The sequence below is a fragment of the Physcomitrium patens genome, chromosome 23, assembly GCF_059467195.1.
Source record: "Physcomitrium patens ecotype Gransden chromosome 23, ASM5946719v1, whole genome shotgun sequence".
In the NCBI taxonomy this organism is placed as follows: Eukaryota; Viridiplantae; Streptophyta; class Bryopsida; order Funariales; family Funariaceae; genus Physcomitrium; species Physcomitrium patens.
The window spans coordinates 11,156,800-11,174,594 of NC_143432.1; the positions used below are offsets into that span (position 1 = coordinate 11,156,800).

Genomic DNA, 17,795 nt, shown 5'->3' on the forward strand with positions numbered 1-17,795 from the left:
TTATCTAATTATTGACTTAAGATTAGGAGATTGTGGTATTGTAGCAACTGCCTCAAATCTAGTATAGGATTTATTTGGTGAGGGGCCAAATAATGAGTTAGCTTGATTCTATTTTATAGATAATAGTTGATCCGTTATATGAAAGGAGAGGAGAGATAATAGGGGGATTTTGTATATTATTGGAATGTGATGAAGATTATATATTTGGTTGTTATACCTCTCTCTAATTTATTGATTGGCTTGTTGATGTCCAAATTGGCCATATATTGATTGGTTCTATGGTGGTCTAAGTCAATGTCAATGTCTTATGTTTCTTTGTGTTGTTTGTTATAGATAGAGCCTTTTTCATTATATAGATACATAGTCTAAGTCTTTTACTTTGTGCATTGATTTGAATGACCAAACACTGTAACTTTGTAGTAGAGAGGTGTATTTGGAGTCGGACCTAAAAGACTAATCATATCCAATACTTTGGTGATATTATTTATAAGTATCTTAATCCTAAGGCCTATGGTCTTGCATGTGTATGAGGATCCTTCCACAACAAACAATAATTGATGCCGTAATCTTTAGACATTGTTTGTATCTAAGATATTGGCTTAATCCTAAGAGTTGAATCCATACCAAGTAGGTTACGAATTTGTAAGTTTGCACATTGGTTGCCAAAAAGTGTAGGCTTCATGTGGTAAAGAAATTCTCTCTTCTCTCAAATCTATAAGCCAATGAGAAGGCTTGTTGTACCCCTTCTATCAAATCTATAAGCCAATGAGAAGGCTTGTTGTACCCCTTCTATCAAATCTATAAGCCAATGAGAGGGCTTGTTGTACCCCTCTAGGAAGGTAAAAGTGATTTCAAATAATCATCTCCCAATTAGGGAACAAGACCAAATCCAATTGTATAAGGTTGAGAAAGCCCACTCTTTCAATGTGGCTTGCCCTGGACTTTTGCCATGGATAAATTCCACGGGCAGAGCTGCAGTGTCTGTTCACGAATCGCATAATAATGAAAAGTTCCTCATCAGAAAACGTCACCTTTATATGTCAGTATTGCATGTCGACTGGGCTGCATTGTCCCTAATCCTTGGATTTTGAGGAGCAGGTTGCATGGGCGTCTGGCCGATACTACTACATTCTCCTCCATATCGATCGAAAAAGTATGCTCTCGCTTATTTTGGATTGGCGAAGTGTGATCTAGTATAGGGGCGTTGCTCAGCCATCAGGGGAGCAGCACCCTTAGCTATTGTCATTGGTGCCTCACATTCACACAAAAATGGTCATTGCACGTTGGTTGTATGAGGCAGGGGTGTAGTCGAGACCTAGTCCTGTAAACTAGATATTTATAACCAGCTGCTAATATTACATTAAGAGAAGACTAGAGCGTTGCTAATCTAAACCTATTCGCAATCGTGTCGCCCCCATCGCTTCCGCTCCGCCTCCACTTCTCTCCTAACCATCTCACTCTATCCGCTCTACCATCTTCTCCACTTCATCAAGCTAAATCTTCCATATTTCCTTATACAATTCAAGATATTTCCAACTTCTCACACACTCCAATAACAACCATGTTTTCATTCATAAAAAAAACTGGATGTGTATGTGTGCACAGATATCTTTACACACACACATTTTTCGTGCAGGAAATTGCTGAATTGAAGGGATATTCGGAAGGATTGGGGTACATATTCTAAGGAATGTGCATCAGTTGTGCGTGGAAAGCTTGCTTCGGGAAGGATATCTGCTTTGCTTGAAGTCTGTTTTCAGTGGATCATTAGAATGTGTAGAATATAAACACACGTATTCTGGCCACATTTTTGTTCTGTTTTTTTAATGTTGCTTTTATGTTTCGAATGAGGTGAAAATTCTGTGTATCCAACTTCTGGATGGAAAGTGAGTTGGGGTGGTTTTTAGAATAGTCGGTCGAGGATTTACAATTGGGGATAAGCTGGTGTCAGTGATCAGATTTGGCTTCCACAGAGGACGAGGCTACATGCCGTTATGTACGTGTTACAATAGTGCGAGGAATCAGGGAGTTACTATGTGAAAATTCACAAAAATGGAGGGGTCGGACTTCGTAACGAAAGATGGTGCTCAGAATTATTAATGCAATTTCCTTGCTTGCCCCTGAATACCATGAGGTCACCTTGTATTATTTGGATGGAATACACATGAATAGTTTCGTCTGTGACAACAATCGCAGTAGCGGAGATGCTCAACCTGCTGAGAACATTCGATACAACACCCCACATTGACTTCTCAAACACCCATACCTAGACTTTTACGCCTCAGGGTATTTTATCTTGCCAATTAGTAAAGCTCCTGAACTCTCCAGTTAATTCAATTACTGATACAAAATGTACATAGTGCTCAGCTTAAAAGTTAACTGTAATTACTTTTTTTAGCTTGTCAACCTAGAAGCTGAATCTCAAGTTCATTAGCTGTTGTATTCTTCACAAGTCCAGCACGAAATGAGTTAAAGTGAAGCTCTGGAGTACTTGCAATGACCCTGGCACATTTACTGTTAGGATTTGAGCAGGGGGGTTTCTAAAATTGATGCGGATCCTTTAGGAGGAAGAGAGGATCAAATTCTGGCAGTAGAATTCTGCGTTGTCAGAGATTAACAGCAAGAGTGTTATCGACCCTACTCGCAAAGTTGCCATTGCTGGCTCTCAGTCATCATCACTGTCATCAATGTTCGCGAAGTCCTGCAACATGCGACTTTCCAACATGGCTGCCTTGATCTGGCGGAGCTCTGCAATGTCTTGCCACAAGCGGCTATCGTTAACCAGCTTGTTCTCGGCCAACGACGCGCGGCAGCCTGCAAGCCACCAAAATGGCGTTTTAATAGAGTAAATTAAACTATGTCTGAAGCTTGTGACCGAATTGAAAAACAACCAGGTTGAGAGAATGATCCTTCTCAGCCTCGTCACACACACAAACACACACAAGTTGTTGCAAAATTTGTTTGTGGACCTGAAGCTGCGCAGAGGCAAACGTCATCTTTCCTCTTTGTTGCAATGTAGTTGAGAGCTGCAGCTCGGTCGTAGATGTGTTCACAATCTTCACTGAATCAACATCAATAAAAAAAAAAGCATCCAAATTGTCTCATTCTCGGATCCTCCCCAAAAATTCTATACTGAGGAATAGTTTTAGGTTGATGGACTCACTTTCTCACCAATAATTAGGAGGAAGGTAAATTACAAAACCAAGAAAACTTGACGTGAATTGGAAAAAAGTTGCAACCTTCGAACTGGGTCTACGAGATCAACCACTGGAATCCCGCAGATTGGGCAGACAATATTTAGCGATGAATAGAAGGAGTTTGTCATGTACACATCACTTGCATTCCCCTCGTCTATCTGTTTCACTGCTTTTCGGCAACACTGCATCCAGCAGAAACAAAGATATGAAGTGAGTAGGAAATTCTACAATAGAGTAGGAGATCCTTTTACATAAATCACCTCCGCAGATGATTCGCTTCTGAACATCCCTGGACGACCTAAACACAGATGATATGAGCAAACTAGATAAGAATATGATTCATATGCACTAAACCCTGCTTAAATTGAATAAGTTACAATGACGACCAACTAGATCCTATTCAGAGAACACAGATCGTAAAATTCTTCAGAGTACAAACGAAGAAGCATTTCTGAGTCTCACCAGACACCCTCCGCTCCCCTCACGATTCGTATACGCTTGAGGCCCCGTAAATTTATCTTCAGCCAGATCTGTCATTCCATTGTTGATATTCAAGGATTTAGAAAGAGGCTTCTTATCAACTCGTAGGCTTGAGTCTGGCTTGCAAATTGCTATCCCTGCAAGACTGTTGATCACACCATCCATGGTGGCCCTCACTTGATCGGCTTCAATCTGGTCCTTCTCAGTTGCGTCGATATTAGATGCTTCCCCCAATGCGCAACCCGCGTACATAATCTCCTCCTCCTCTAGTCGTTTCTTCAACTCCACAAATTCGAAATGCTTCCTAGCCCTCACCTCGTCATCTTCTTCCATATCAACTCCATCAAGGACAAACTTGACATGAAAATCATCAGGAATTGTCTGCTGCCGCTCTGTTAAGTCACTCATCTCGGAGGCTTCCTTCTTCACAAGTGCCGGTTTCCGCTCCACACACACTCCTTCCACATCCTTGAGCTCCTCACTTCTCCTAATCGCAGCATCTGACTTGCATGTATTCTGAAATATTGAACTTTGATCAAACTCGGCACCATTCGTCATTTGCTCCTCCAAGGTTCTATCATCGTGACTGATGTCAGAGTGATCCACTCTGATCAACGGCTTGGAAATCTGGAAACACTTAACTTCGTGCTTGAAATGACCACTCTCCGTGAGTGGGGACTTATCAGCAACTGCCTGCTGGTATTTCGATTCTTCGGATCCATGTAACGTAAGGCCTCTGAGCAATGCCTTGTCACCCTCGTGTGCCAATCGTAGCATTTGAAGGCCATCCCGGTCAATCTCCAGCCTGTTAGTTTTCCCATCTTTCTGATTCGTGTCCGTGACGGACTCCTCCATCTCTCCACTCACATTTCTCATTACTTTGGTTCGCTTCAGTCAACAGAGTAGGCACACAATTTCCACCTTCCTTGCAAGAAAATCCTTCATGGGAAGATAGTTTCCATTAGAAAAAAGAATATGTTTCATAGCTGCATACAATCAAGTCAGGTATTAACTCCAAATCCATGAAGAAGTAAGAACTGTACAAAAATTCTGGCCGAACAAGCTTCATCATATTGACAAACAGCAGATAGTCCAAACTGTTGAATGCAGTGACTGAATCTTCCCACTGAATATGGAAAGAGAACTGAAAGGAAAAGAAAAGAGACTGACAGAGACTGTCAATAAGCTCGTGATTAGTCAAGACACACTACCACGATAACCCTGTGATTCTGATTAGGGACAAAACTTCGAAGAATAAGAGTATCATAACAAACTGTTACTTCACACGATCGATTTCTAATAAACAAAAACAAATACCGACTCCATACGTTCAGAACGGAGGGTGTACATTCAACAGCCATTGACGATTCTCAATGCTCATTCTGCCTCTGCTTCGATAAACAACTCAAAGCACAACAAACAAGGAAGCTGATTCATACAAGTAAGGATGTCATAACGGGGAGGCTCTACATGAAGTGGAGGTGATAAAGGCAGTCCATTGACAAGTGAACACAATCGCGGTTTTTGAAGAATGATAAAGAACTACAGGGACTAAGAAACAAACAAGGTAAGCCAGATTCATAAAGGTGCAAGGACAAAGAACTTGTACTAGGTTCATGGAGGAAGGAAGTAAGGCCTTGAACTAGTAGTGTCCATTGAAACCCAAGAGGTAGTCAGTCACAACCCCTACACGCCAATCAACAGCAAAATTTACGCTCCTCATCCCTAGACACACGTGTGATAAAACATGTGTGTGTGTGTGTTGATTCTACACAAAACCCACCTGCGCATCTTTATCTTCCAAAGCATATAAATGCTCCATGAAATGCCGCAGCCGCTGGTAATCCACCCACATCAAGAACCCGAGCTCGGAATCCAACCCCATCGCAAGAGCCCACCCTGAAAACCTCCAAAAACATGATAATGGGCAGCGAGGCTTTCGTGTCCGACGCAATCGATCATGCAGATGTGCAATTCCCAATCCAGACGAGGGTTCCGAGCATGAGAGGAGGAGAGGTTCATCCAGACGGTTTTCGCATGCGCTCCCGTGTCCTCGAAAACCTTTGCTAATTCCACCCAAATCCAATATTCGAGATTGCATCCTCGCGACTGCTAACCCTCATCCTCTTCCCACAATTGCCGACCTCGTCTTCGCAGCACGGCATCGATTCGCTCTGCGAGTGACTGTGCATGGTGTCGGTATGAGCTGCGAATCTTTGCGACCCGCCCAGTTCGGACAGATTCACAATGGCCGTCGCTTTCGCCGACAACGGAAATGCTCGTCGGTCCAACGAGGGTTTCTTTTTTCTTTCGTGTCTTTTTCTTTTTGTAGTTTAAGTTGAGTTTCTTGCAGATATCGGCGTGTCCCTGGTTGTAATATTTTCATCTTTTTCTTTTTCTTATTTTTCCTTCTGTGTTTTGATTTGGGATGAAGTTAAAACATTTGGCAACAACTGCTTGGAATGTGGGTTAATTTGATGGGTGCTGATTATACACAACTTTACTTTTATTCTTTTGTTGTGGATTGAATTTCATCCCAACTTTCTCAGGAACTGAATATATGCATTATGTATACAAAGTCTTCATTTATATATTCAGTTCCTGAGAGTTTTATGTATTTTTAAAGAAAAGTATATTAAAAAATTCAAATTAAGACTAAGCCTTTTAAAACATACAAGTTAATACACAAACATGCTAATGATCTAATGGAAACTGTACCAAAGCATGAATAAATTTGGCAGTTTCAAGACTCAAAAGGCATATCAGAATATTGTTTCTACTTGAACCGGCTAAAAAGCTCTAAAGGTTTTTGAACGACCATAAAAATCCCGTACCTTTCTTTTCTTTTTTATCATTGAGCGCTTTTGAAAAAGTTTTCAGATCAAAAATTAATTTTCTGAAAAATATCATCACCAGATATATCTAGAGTGCATCTTTGTGTGAAGAAATATCTTGAAAGGTCACTAACAATTTTACATACGCCTTTAGAATATTCTGTGCTTGCGTGACAATAAAAATATGAATTTCTTCGAACAAGACTGGAGAGCAAGCACATTCTATAGAACTGATATTTTTAAGAAAAAAAAATCAAAAAACAAAAAATCAAAAAATCAAAAAAAACAAAAAACAAAAAACAAAAAATCAAAAATCAAAAATCAAAAAAATCAAAAATCAAAAATCAAAAAATTCAAAATACATATATGTATGTGTGTAAATTTTTTATTATTACTATTACATAAATCATTCTGTTTTCATCAATATATATATATATATATATATATATATATATATATTCCTTATTTTTTTTAGTTGAATTACCAATGTTATCATTAAAATCTGGGGGGGTTTCAAGTATCTCAAACATTATTCCAACAAAAAAATTTCTTTACAAATTAAATGGTTGCATAGAAATGTTTAAAATTTGAATGATTTATAACCTTATGTTTTTAAACTATCATTAATATGATTCATGTGTAATTAAGTAACTTATGTAAATAGTAACTTAAAAAATTAAATTTTTATATTAAAAAAACTACTAATTTGTTGAAATATTATAGTATATATTCAATTGAATGCAATCTTATTTCAAAACTACATTTTTATTACACAATCTTTTTGAAGAATATGCTTTCAAATTCATCTATATAGAAAAAAAATAGTAATAAAACAAAATAAATAACAAAGTAGACTAAGAAAGATTGCAACTTCTTTTTAACAACTGCATATGCAAACAGATTTGTTTATACGTATATATACACTCTCACTATTTTAATCATTTTCTAGGACAAAAAATTATTTGTTTTAAAACTGTTTGTGATGCATTAAGTAGTTTTTATGATATATTTATTTTCTTTTGAATATATCGAGAAAATATTTGAGAAGTTGTAATGAAGAAGGCAATTTAAAACTAAAATGAATAAAACAAATATTTAACATTGGTATATATTTAGTGATGTCTTCAAAAAGATAAAATATCTTAACTTTTACTACATCATTTGACATCTTACAAATTATACATAAGAAATTTTGAATTTCATCTTACATGAATATATATAGTTTTTTATACTTTTTAAAATTTTAAATGTTAATTGAAATCACACCATTCAGGAAATAATTTATTGATGAGTTTCATAAATAATCGGATTGAAAAAAACTCAAACTAAAAGATCTCATGTGTATTAAAAATTATAGAAACATCATTATCTTGGAGTCCACCCACAGTATGTTTTCGTGTGGATTTCTCAAAATTCTCTTCAAAGTACACAAAACTTATTGTAAATATAACTCAAGGTCTACATCCTAACTACAATTTTTTCTCCTTTACATTGAAAATTACAATATCAAAATAATTAATTGTTTCTTTTTCGTCCAAATATGACCAATTGAAAGTGAATTTTAAAATCTGGAAAAAAGCATCAAGAAAAGTTAATCAATTAAAAAAATGCTAAGTTGTTTTTGTATGCATAAAAATTTACACAAATCCAAACTTTAAGATATAAAAAGTATAGAACCGAGTAAAACTTCCAGAAGAAAAACAAACATAAAAATGAATGACATATTTCAACTTCAAACCCAACCAACCCAAAAACTATGCTTATTTCAAAACTTTAAAGTAAAAGGAACTCTGTTATTTTCAACACTATGGAGGAATGTCAAAAAGTAAAAAAGCATACACACGTTGGAAAGCTTTAAAGGAAAAGGAACATAGTCCAATGGATGGAGAATCTCAATGTTAGGGCCACCAACGTGGCGGCATATTTTCCTCATCCAACTGCCACGTAGGCGTCCATCTTAGAAGCCACTTCCTGAATGCATGGTGATGACCAACGGGTCCAGTATCTATGACGTCATGTTTACGTCATATTTACGTCATGAGATATGACGGAATCCGGGGTGGAGGGGTCAGGTGGAGTCTCCCACGTGCGCCACGTGGTTCTTCCAGGGCCGTTTCTGGCCGTCAAATTTGCCAGGGGTCGACGAAGGCGACACGACCCCCATCCACTGTTTTCATCCGTCTGTCCCTCCACATTCGTCCACGACGTTCGTTCATCGCATCATTTGCACACCCTGGTTACAAGACGTTTGTTTTTATAGATTTCTGACAATCAACGCTTTTAGGAACATTCTATGATTAATTTCTTACCAGAAAATGAAGTAAAAGAAATAAACAAATAAATATAATTTATATTTATATATAGATATTTTCACTATTTAGTTTTTTTTTTTTGGTAGAAGATGATGATTTAGTTTTAATCTTGATTTTGTTTTTAAAATGAAATCTATAATAACAAAATGATTTTGTTTTATATTTTGAATTCATGGTTGATTCGAATTTTATGACTAAATTCAACTTATATTTTATACGTATAAATGAATAAAAAGTACGAAAAAAGTTATTAGTTAGTTGTTTGGGATTGCTCAAGTTTTTTAATGAAAAATTTCACATGTCCTTTTCATTGTACAAACATGGAAACAATTTGTTTTTCTACAAAATAATTGAATGAAGAAAATAATTTAGAAACAAGATAGATGGCAGGAGAAATATTTTATTCAATTTGCTGAGTCATCTTTCTTAGTACAATTTTGTTGGGACATTTGCCAACGTAAAATTATGGACATTCATGTCAATCTTCTATCGTGGATTGATTGCATAATTTAGCCCAGATGCAAACTTCTCAAGATGCCTCAAATTACAACAATGCAAAATTATTAAGAAATATTTTTCAAACTTCAAAAAGAGAGCAAGATAAATTGACAATGATCTTTAATATTTTTGTAGGAAGATATGGAGAATTCTGAAATAGCCAATAATAATAATAATAATAATAATAATGAAAAATAAAATAACACATTATAAATGTATTGGAATTTTGACAGAAAAAGGCTTTGTCAATGAATGTATGTGTGTATATATATACTCGGCATACCTAAAATATCATACCTTGACAAACTTGTAATCTTGAATTTCTAAAAATGAACTATATCATAAAAATAGATTAATTCATTTTCATTTTGAATTCATTAAAAATGAGTGAACTTTGATAGTAGAGAAAACTGAAAAACTGTTAATATTCTCAGCAATCATAACTTTAAAATGAGTTTGCAAACATGAATTATTCACAGTAACATTATATTATAATAATTATATAAAAGTGCAATAATTTGGGGAAAATAATTTAGTAATAGATCTGTTGCTTATAAAAGTTCCTTCGACTTGATTTCCAAACTGTTAGGTAATTCTTTATATTAAATTATTTTTTATTGATATTCTAAAAAAAGCATGTTTTTTAAATGATAAAAAGCTGTATTGAATATTTTAGAAAAAATATGGTAACATTTAAATAAGACAAATGTTCTATAATATTTGTGGAAAAGAAATGAAACGCATTAGAATAGTAATTCAAGATTTCGAGAAATTTTGGGAACCATGAGATTAATTAGCAAAAAATATCTTATTGATCGTCTAAGAAGAAAATAATAAATTTAACTCGAATAACACCATCCATAATAGAAAACTTTTAAAAAATCTGAACCTTATTCAAATGATCTTTATACCTAATAAAACCTATTTTTTTTTTACTTCTTCAATAAACTTTATTGAATGTTCCCATGAAGATTATCTTGGTTCTTCCACCACATTTTTTAGATTAATTTGAATAATTCTTTGCAATGATTTATTTCAGTATTAGTTTAATTTTGATTTATATATTGGTGATTTCTCAAATACCAGCACAGGTGCAGAAATAATGATGGAGTAAATTTAAAACTTCTACATCAAACTAAATTTTAATACTCACCATCAAAGTGTAGAAATTTGCCTCAAAGAATTATTTTTCTTTTACCAGGATGGAAATAAAAAGAATCCTTTAATGAGGAAATATCCTTTTTGAGTAATGAATTAATATCTGATACCTACTTATTGCTATTTGATTTATTTTGATTTCAATTTTTATTATCATCTGAAAATCATGAATTGGTATAACCGTCAATCTTCATCTATTTTTTATTCACAGTCAAAGAAACCCATAAATGCTAAAACTTGTACAAAATATCATCATATAATAATTGGCCTAGTAGAAGACTGTCAGATTCATTCTATTGGTATATTTATTTTTTGAAATTATTATGTAATACTTTAATATAATTTCAAACCTTAAAAATGATTTATTTGTCTTAATATTTTACACATGATAAAATTCGATTATACTAAGTATACTACTTGTGTTTATAAATCTTCAAACTTTCCTTACAGTTGATAAATTAGAACGGCATAATCAACTTATGCACCAGCTTAGCAATCCAAAATTGGCAAATTTGTTTTCATAGATAAGACTAAAACAACTCAAATAAATGTAATACAATTTTTTTATATAATTTTATAGGAAACATCTTTTCTTACGTACACAAGCTATTTGGGTTATTTCTTATCTCAATTGTGACTCTGACATGTCCATTCCAAATCCATATTAACAATATACATTTTGGTTAACATATCTTGAAGTTGCTATTATTAAAAAATGATATAGTGTATACTTTAATTAGTAAAAACAAACATACATATGTGTGGTTCTTTTGTATTCCTCTTTCTAAAATTAAAATATCTTTTAAAAAATTTAACGTTTGATTATTTACTTTTAAAACTTGATATCCTTAATTCAAATTATTAATTATTCCATCATTATAAGAAAGAATGTTCTTTTATGTTCATTGAGTATTTGTATTGTTCTACAATAGCACCAAAACATCAATCAGCCTAAAAATCATTTATAAATGTTTTTACACAAAAGAATTTTGAAGAAAATGAAATTTTAATTAAAGAACATAAAGGAATGTGACAGTTCAATTGTTTTAAAATATAAAAGTATAGGTAGGAAGTTTTGTGATACAACTATTAGTACACTTGACATGCTTTGAATAACCAGAGTTAGAAGGCAACATGTATATCTTCAATTACCCATATTAAGATTAAATAGGGATATATATATATATATATATATATAAGAATAAATTTGTGACTCATGAAGTATTTTGTTTAATATATATATATATATATATATATATATGAATTCAAATTCAAATTCATCCAACCTCAATCAGTTTGCATTGTTTAAAACCTCAACACATATATTCCAAATTCAAATTCAAAATCCAAATGCAAAAATGCAAAAAAAAATCCAAAATATGCATCCAACATAGTTTCAAAGAATGTAACAAGAAAAAAAATCAAAATCTATATGTTGGGTTCATAAAACATTATTATATATATATACATATATATATATATATATATATACACATACTCACATAGAGAAATGTTAAATAGACCCATGCTTTTACTAAATAGACCCACCCTTCATAAAGAATATGATAATCATGATGAATGTGGTTAATTTTCATTGGTTGCAAATCTAATTGTGGAGAAATGAATCTAGATGTCATTTATTTTCTTTTCATAATGATTTGGATGGGTGGGTAAATATAATAAAAATTTGGGTGTATTCAACATTCTCATCTACACAATAAAAAAAAAAACAGATATATATATATATATATATATATATATATATTATAATATTAAATTTTATATAAGACCTCAGTCCGAATTGTTCCAGATAAAGACATTTTGAAGTTGCTATCCTATCTATGAAAAATAAAAAGAAAAAGAAAAGAAAAGAATTATGGTGCATCAAAAGGACGTGGAACTCATTCAATGAGCTATCCAAGCCGATGACAGAAAGTATTGGCGGCAATACTACTTTAAAGTAAACGCAATTTCCAAGGGACGCTTTTAAAGGAGAACCCAATAGCGAAGCGTCATGGGGTGGTGGCAGGCTCCGGTGGATGCGATCGAGCTGGAAAAGTAACTGAAAAGTAAGACGATAGCCCGACGAAAAAAAGCAATTCCCGTCGATTTGTGTCCGCCGACAGTCGCCGTCAGGGCCTCCCAAGGGGGCAAATGTGGAGGTCTGTCTTGCTTTCAAATGCTCCGCTTCACTTGAAGCATCCCTCACATTGCCATAGCTACGCTACGACTGATGAGAGCGAGCTTGCAACTGGTTCAAGGTTGCTCTCGGAGTAACTAATGCTGCTCTCTGTGAGCCCCCCAGTGTGATTTGTGGAGCCTTCGTTGGAATTTTCGTAAAGCATCGAAGAATTGTGAGAAGCTCCCCGGTTTCGATGTAGTGCGAAGGCTGGCTGTGATTTTGAAATTGGCGTTCCGTTGTATTTTTTGTATCGTGGTCTCGGGATTTTTGAGTTGAGGAGTTGAGTGAAGTTAGCATGGCGTGCTTCAGCGGGTCTTGGGAGATTGTTGTCGGGCAAGGTTTGTGCTACAGGGAAACGATTATTGCTTCAATTGATTTTCTGTAGCGCTGTTGCTTTGCACGCACGGGTGCTCGTTGCTTTGTTCCGCCCTCGTGCTGTTTTGATTTTCGAACGGTGTTTTTTTCGTACGTGTCTCTGATTGGTGTTTCATATTTCACACGTTGTGTCACATTCGCTGCATCTGCTTCCAGTGGCTCTAGAGAGTCGGCTTGCGTGTTCACGCTCCTTTTTTTTTTTTTTTTTCCACCTCTCCCTATAGCCGATTTAAGTTGTAAGTATTCGATTTTTTAGAAGAAGATAGATGACGCAAAAAGAAGGATCATCGTTACTTGCAAGCCTCGGCGCGGCGTTCAACTTGCAGTTCTCGCTGCTTCGCAGCAACTCCAACAATGTGGCGTCCAAGCAGCACCCCTTGTTGCAGGAATTTGAGAACCGACTCAGCGATAGCTTGGACTCGTTGAAGCCTGCCTGTGAGGAGAAAGGCTACTTGAGCATCCATTGGCTGCTTCAAGCTATGTCTGTCGTTCTGGCTACGCATATTAACGTTGAGGCTCTCATTTCAGAGTCTCAACTTACCTTGTGTCTTCAGAGAGACGACAAATGGTTAAACGAATATCTTGACGACAGCGCCAAGCTTCTGGATGTTTGCAACGTCCTGAAGGAAGGGATAAGTGAGGTAGAGCAGTACCAGATGTCGGTGCAGCGTGCTTTGCACAATCTTGACAACAGGGAAATCTCGTGCGAGTTTAAGTATTCGCGAGCGCGGAATTCTTTGAGTGAATGCAAGGAAGCTATTAATAGGAAAGACACAGTATACAGGCAAGGGTTTCCCAAATCTAAGCTGGAGAATTGCAGTTCCATGTTGAGAAATATGGGAGAGAAGCTTGTGAATCCGAAGGGGTTAGAGGCCATTAGAGGTAATGGATTCTTGAACGCGATCTATGGAGCTAAGGTGACGACGATTTTCTTGTGCGGATTGCTGGTCACTGCTCTGACATGTAAACCGAAGCGGCCTCTGTCAAGTCTAAGCGTAGCAAGCCACTACAAATGGTCACCATCTTTAATCTCCTTGCAGCAGCGAGTGAAGGAGGACACCGATAAAAGAAAAAACAAAGGTTCCATTGCGTTGCTCCGCGAGCTTGACAGTGTCGACGCCTCTGTGCGTCGTCTGCATGGAATTTTGGATCAATATTTGAGCGGAAGAGCCTTTCCATTGTCACAGGAGCAAGCACAAGAGTTGGCTCTGGATGTGGACGAGTTACGAAAGCATTCTTCGGATCTTGGACAAGGGTTGACACCGTTGGAGGGTCACGTAAATGAGCTCTTCAGAATGTTAATTGCTAGTCGGCTGGCCTTACTTGACATCATCAGCAGCTCAAGAACTTAAAGGAAGGCGTTATTGCATCATATTGTGAACTTGGTCTTCCACTAATCTCAACTCACGGCCTCTCATGTCCTCGTGCCAATGGGTATGTTGCAACTCATTGGAAGGTAAAGTTGCCTGTCGTGCAAGTGTAAAGATTAATTTCTTTACAAATTGTCAAAAGTATCCAGTGAAGGCTTGGCCTTTTGGCAGTCAATTCTCCTGCGGTAATCAATATCCATGGATAGTGAATGTAGATACATAGTGACAAGAGAAAATTATGCGTAAAATATCATAATATCATTATCATACATGTGTGTGTGTGTGTGTGTGTGTGTGTTTTTTTTTTTTTTTTTTTTTTTTTTTTCCTTGATTAAAAAAAAAAAACAAAAACAAAAACAACAACAACAACAACAATACTGTAATGATAGTACGTGTAGAGAGCAGGTTCTGCAGTTGTAAGTAAAATTTTGATCGATTACATTCATGAAGAGTGTTGTCGGGGATTTCGATCCTTAATCAAGGTTCGTAATCGTCTACTATGTACTTGAGTTTCTGTTTGCATTATGTGCGTTTCCCCGAGGTTTTCCTGTCATTATTTACTCGGACTCAGTTATTGGAACTTGTCACATCTGTACCGTAGTGGCATGGTACTTCCATCTCGACTTGCAAGGGTTCGGGATTCGCAATGGTTTTCAGGATATTTTGGTGCTGTAGAAAATTATTCTCGGGTACATTGTAAACCGAAACAATGAAGTTTTGGTGTATCCGACTAAACTTGTTACCCATTGATTGTTAGCAGCCATTGAGGCTCACAATCTGAGGTTTGATTCTCCTTGCCACTATCATCAATGAACTATTAAACTTTTTTTTCTTTTTTTCTTTTTTTTTTCTTCCCAAATTGCACAGATCGTAAAAGTTCCTTATTGATGACTAGGAGATGCTGATATGCATCAAGAGTCAAGGTTAAGGTCAATTTGAGACTACTGAAAGATCAAATCCATTCTTCCAATTGAATGAGGCATCGGAGTTAGCCTGATTGGATGTGAAAATATGGTCGGAATCGATTAAAAAAATAAAATAAAATAATTCTTACTCATGCATAAATGAAAGTGCAATTTAGATGAGTTCTAAATTCAACATAAGTATATGTAATTGGAAATTGTGTATAAAATAGATTTTTATTTATAATTAGTTGATTTATAAAATCACATAAATATATGTGCAAACTATGTATGTATATATATGTAGAGAGAGAGAGAGAGAGAGAGAGAGAGAGAATTGTACCTCTCTTAGTCAAAATGATCCATAGCTAAGAATTTTATTGAGTAGTGGAGGTTATTGAGTTTTGAAGTTCCTCTATAAACCTAATAGCATTAAAAAAAAAAGAAAAAAAAGAAATCAAGGTATAGGAGATCAACTTAGGGAGGTATAACTATATGTAAAATTTGAGCTAATAAAAAATATTAATAAATTATTTTATTTTTGAAATTTTCTATTATCTCAAATATTAATAATATTGTTCATAGATATAAATTTAAACTTGTGAATATTATATTATAAATTTATTTAAATTTATTTAACTTATAATTGTTTCTAAGATAAAATGTATAGTATATTGAAAAGGCTAGTATTCAAAATATAATTTATAATAAGTTATTTGTATAACAAAGTCTGGATGTGTTTGTAGTATTCTAAAACTATACCACAAACCAAAACTATGTTAATAATGTAGTTGCATATTACATCTCTTTTGCATTGCAGTTTTATAATTATGTGTGTTATTGTTCCTATTTATGTATGTAATTTGAAGTTTTATTTGTTTTTCATGTACATCTTTTATTACTTTAAATTTAATCTGATTTTTGTGTAGTATTTAATGAAGTATGTTTGTGTGTTTCTTCACTACATTACTTACAGTAAATTATGTTATTTTACACCGTTACCTCACTTCAACATAGTACTCCCAAAACACAGAAAAAGTCCCCATTGCTAGTATTTACTTGCATAAATATATAATTTATTACTATTTGAAGTAATCAAATTTATTATTTTAATATAAAAATATCATAAACTAATTATTAAAAAATAAGAAATAATTTGGTCTCTGATCATCTACAAAATTGAACATTCTGGATGCATTTGGTCTAATTTTTATCACCTTTCTTATAATTATCTTTTCTGTTGTTCAAAATACTCCAAAATTATATTTAATTTTTTAAATATCCTTGTCAAAGTAATCTTTAAGTTAAGTTTTCAAATATTGATAATAATAGCAATAATAATAATAATAATAATAATAATGTTTTCTTAACTTTTGCTTTGAAATTTTGAAAGGAAATATTTTATAAAAAAAGCACCTAATCTCAATGCTGTTATTTGGTTTCTAAAATTCCACATATATATATATATATATATATATATTATTGATATTTTTAATCACACATTGTAATTTTTTGTCGTTGTTTTATGCTGCACTATACAAGTAGAACAATATTGTTGGAGATTTTAAATAGCATTTTTAAATATTAGGATTTCAATGAACCTTTTTCTCTCAAAATATTCTAAATTTTTGATGATCTAAATGTAACATAGAATGCTTTTCAAAATTAATATCAAATTACTGTTATTTAAAAACATGGAGATGGTAATTCAATTTTTCGTATTGCTTCAAATACTAGGAATAATCTAAATAGCATACAACACACATAATATAAATAATGTGTTACTAAATTACAGTGAAAAAACTACAAGTATAACTTTACAGGCAAATGATTATGTAATTCCAAAATGTAACAGTATAAGATGCAAAATTTGAATTGATGAGTAATACTAATTTGTTCTTATTTTATATTATATTTTTTGATATTGGTGGCATTATGATGTGCAATCCTCACATACTGAGAAAATATGAAAGATTTAAATATATTTTTAATAAAATTTAAAAATAGTATGTATATTGTAACTTTAAAAAAAACCAAAGATGAAAAATTTAAAATAGCCATTCAAAATTAAAATTAAAAAAACCCAATAAAACCCAATAAAAGCAAAAGGAGGGGACAAAATAATCATCAAATTGAGTGCGATTATTTGACAAATCTGATTTTGAATTCTACTACTACTACTACCACAAAAAAGAAAAATTCGAAGTACTAATCTCAATCTAATATCAAAATTAATATGTAACAAAATATAAAACAAAAAATTAAATTATTTTGTGTACAAGCTGGGATCCAATGTTGATACTGGATGAATTTATTTTCCTCATCCATATTCAAACTCATCCACGACAATTACGCCAACCTCTGTACATCCAAGAGACAGGGAGATGCTCTCCTCACCCATCCAACGGGCGGTGTGAAAGGGTCCATTGGTTTTAGGGTTTAGCATGTTATGGAAGGGCAGAACCGGGTCGCGGTCGCATTTGTGTA

At 34.3% G+C, this 17,795-nt stretch overlaps 2 protein-coding genes and 1 long non-coding RNA gene across 12 annotated transcripts; 1 reads left to right on the forward strand and 2 right to left on the reverse strand.

Moving 5' to 3' along the window:
* Positions 1-2,289: 2,289 nt before the first annotated feature.
* Positions 2,290-6,360, reverse strand: LOC112275664 (uncharacterized). Of its 10 annotated transcripts, none has more exons than XM_024506214.3 (5): positions 5,461-6,347; positions 3,660-4,663; positions 3,240-3,379; positions 2,970-3,061; positions 2,290-2,814 (listed from the first exon to the last, which is right to left on the reverse strand). In XM_024506214.3, the coding sequence occupies exons 2-5, from the start codon at positions 4,551-4,553 to the stop codon at positions 2,666-2,668; spliced, it is 1,275 nt and encodes a 424-aa protein (XP_024361982.1). In that variant the 5' UTR covers positions 4,554-4,663; positions 5,461-6,347; the 3' UTR covers positions 2,290-2,665. The 10 variants fall into 10 exon arrangements, with proteins under 10 accessions (XP_024361982.1, XP_024361987.1, XP_024361985.1 ...); XM_024506219.3 differs by having other exon boundaries at positions 3,660-4,616; positions 5,461-6,345; XM_024506217.3 differs by lacking the exon at positions 5,461-6,347 and adding an exon at positions 5,148-5,394.
* Positions 6,361-7,017: 657 nt separating this feature from the next.
* Positions 7,018-12,129, reverse strand: LOC149986535 (uncharacterized). The gene is made up of 4 exons (XR_016500398.1): positions 12,028-12,129; positions 9,257-11,402; positions 8,355-8,744; positions 7,018-8,079 (listed from the first exon to the last, which is right to left on the reverse strand). It is a non-coding gene; the product is annotated as an uncharacterized LOC149986535 (long non-coding RNA).
* Positions 12,130-12,666: 537 nt separating this feature from the next.
* LOC112275778 (protein BPS1, chloroplastic) lies at positions 12,667-14,728 on the forward strand. Its single transcript, XM_024506407.3, has one exon. The coding sequence runs from the start codon at positions 13,303-13,305 to the stop codon at positions 14,386-14,388; it is 1,086 nt and encodes a 361-aa protein (XP_024362175.1). The 5' UTR covers positions 12,667-13,302; the 3' UTR covers positions 14,389-14,728.
* The last annotated feature ends 3,067 nt before the right edge of the window (positions 14,729-17,795 follow it).

Coding starts and splice junctions, on each gene's coding strand:
- LOC112275664 (XM_024506214.3), bottom strand. CDS start 4,553: ATGAGAAATGTGAGTGGAGAGATGGAGGAGTCCGTCACGGACACGAAT. Junction 3,062..3,239: donor CTCGTAGACCCAGTTCGAAG/GTTGCAACTTTT, acceptor ATGTTGATTCAG/TGAAGATTGTGAACACATCT. Junction 2,815..2,969: donor TTGCCTCTGCGCAGCTTCAG/GTCCACAAACAA, acceptor GGTGGCTTGCAG/GCTGCCGCGCGTCGTTGGCC.
- LOC112275778 (XM_024506407.3), top strand. CDS start 13,303: ATGACGCAAAAAGAAGGATCATCGTTACTTGCAAGCCTCGGCGCGGCG.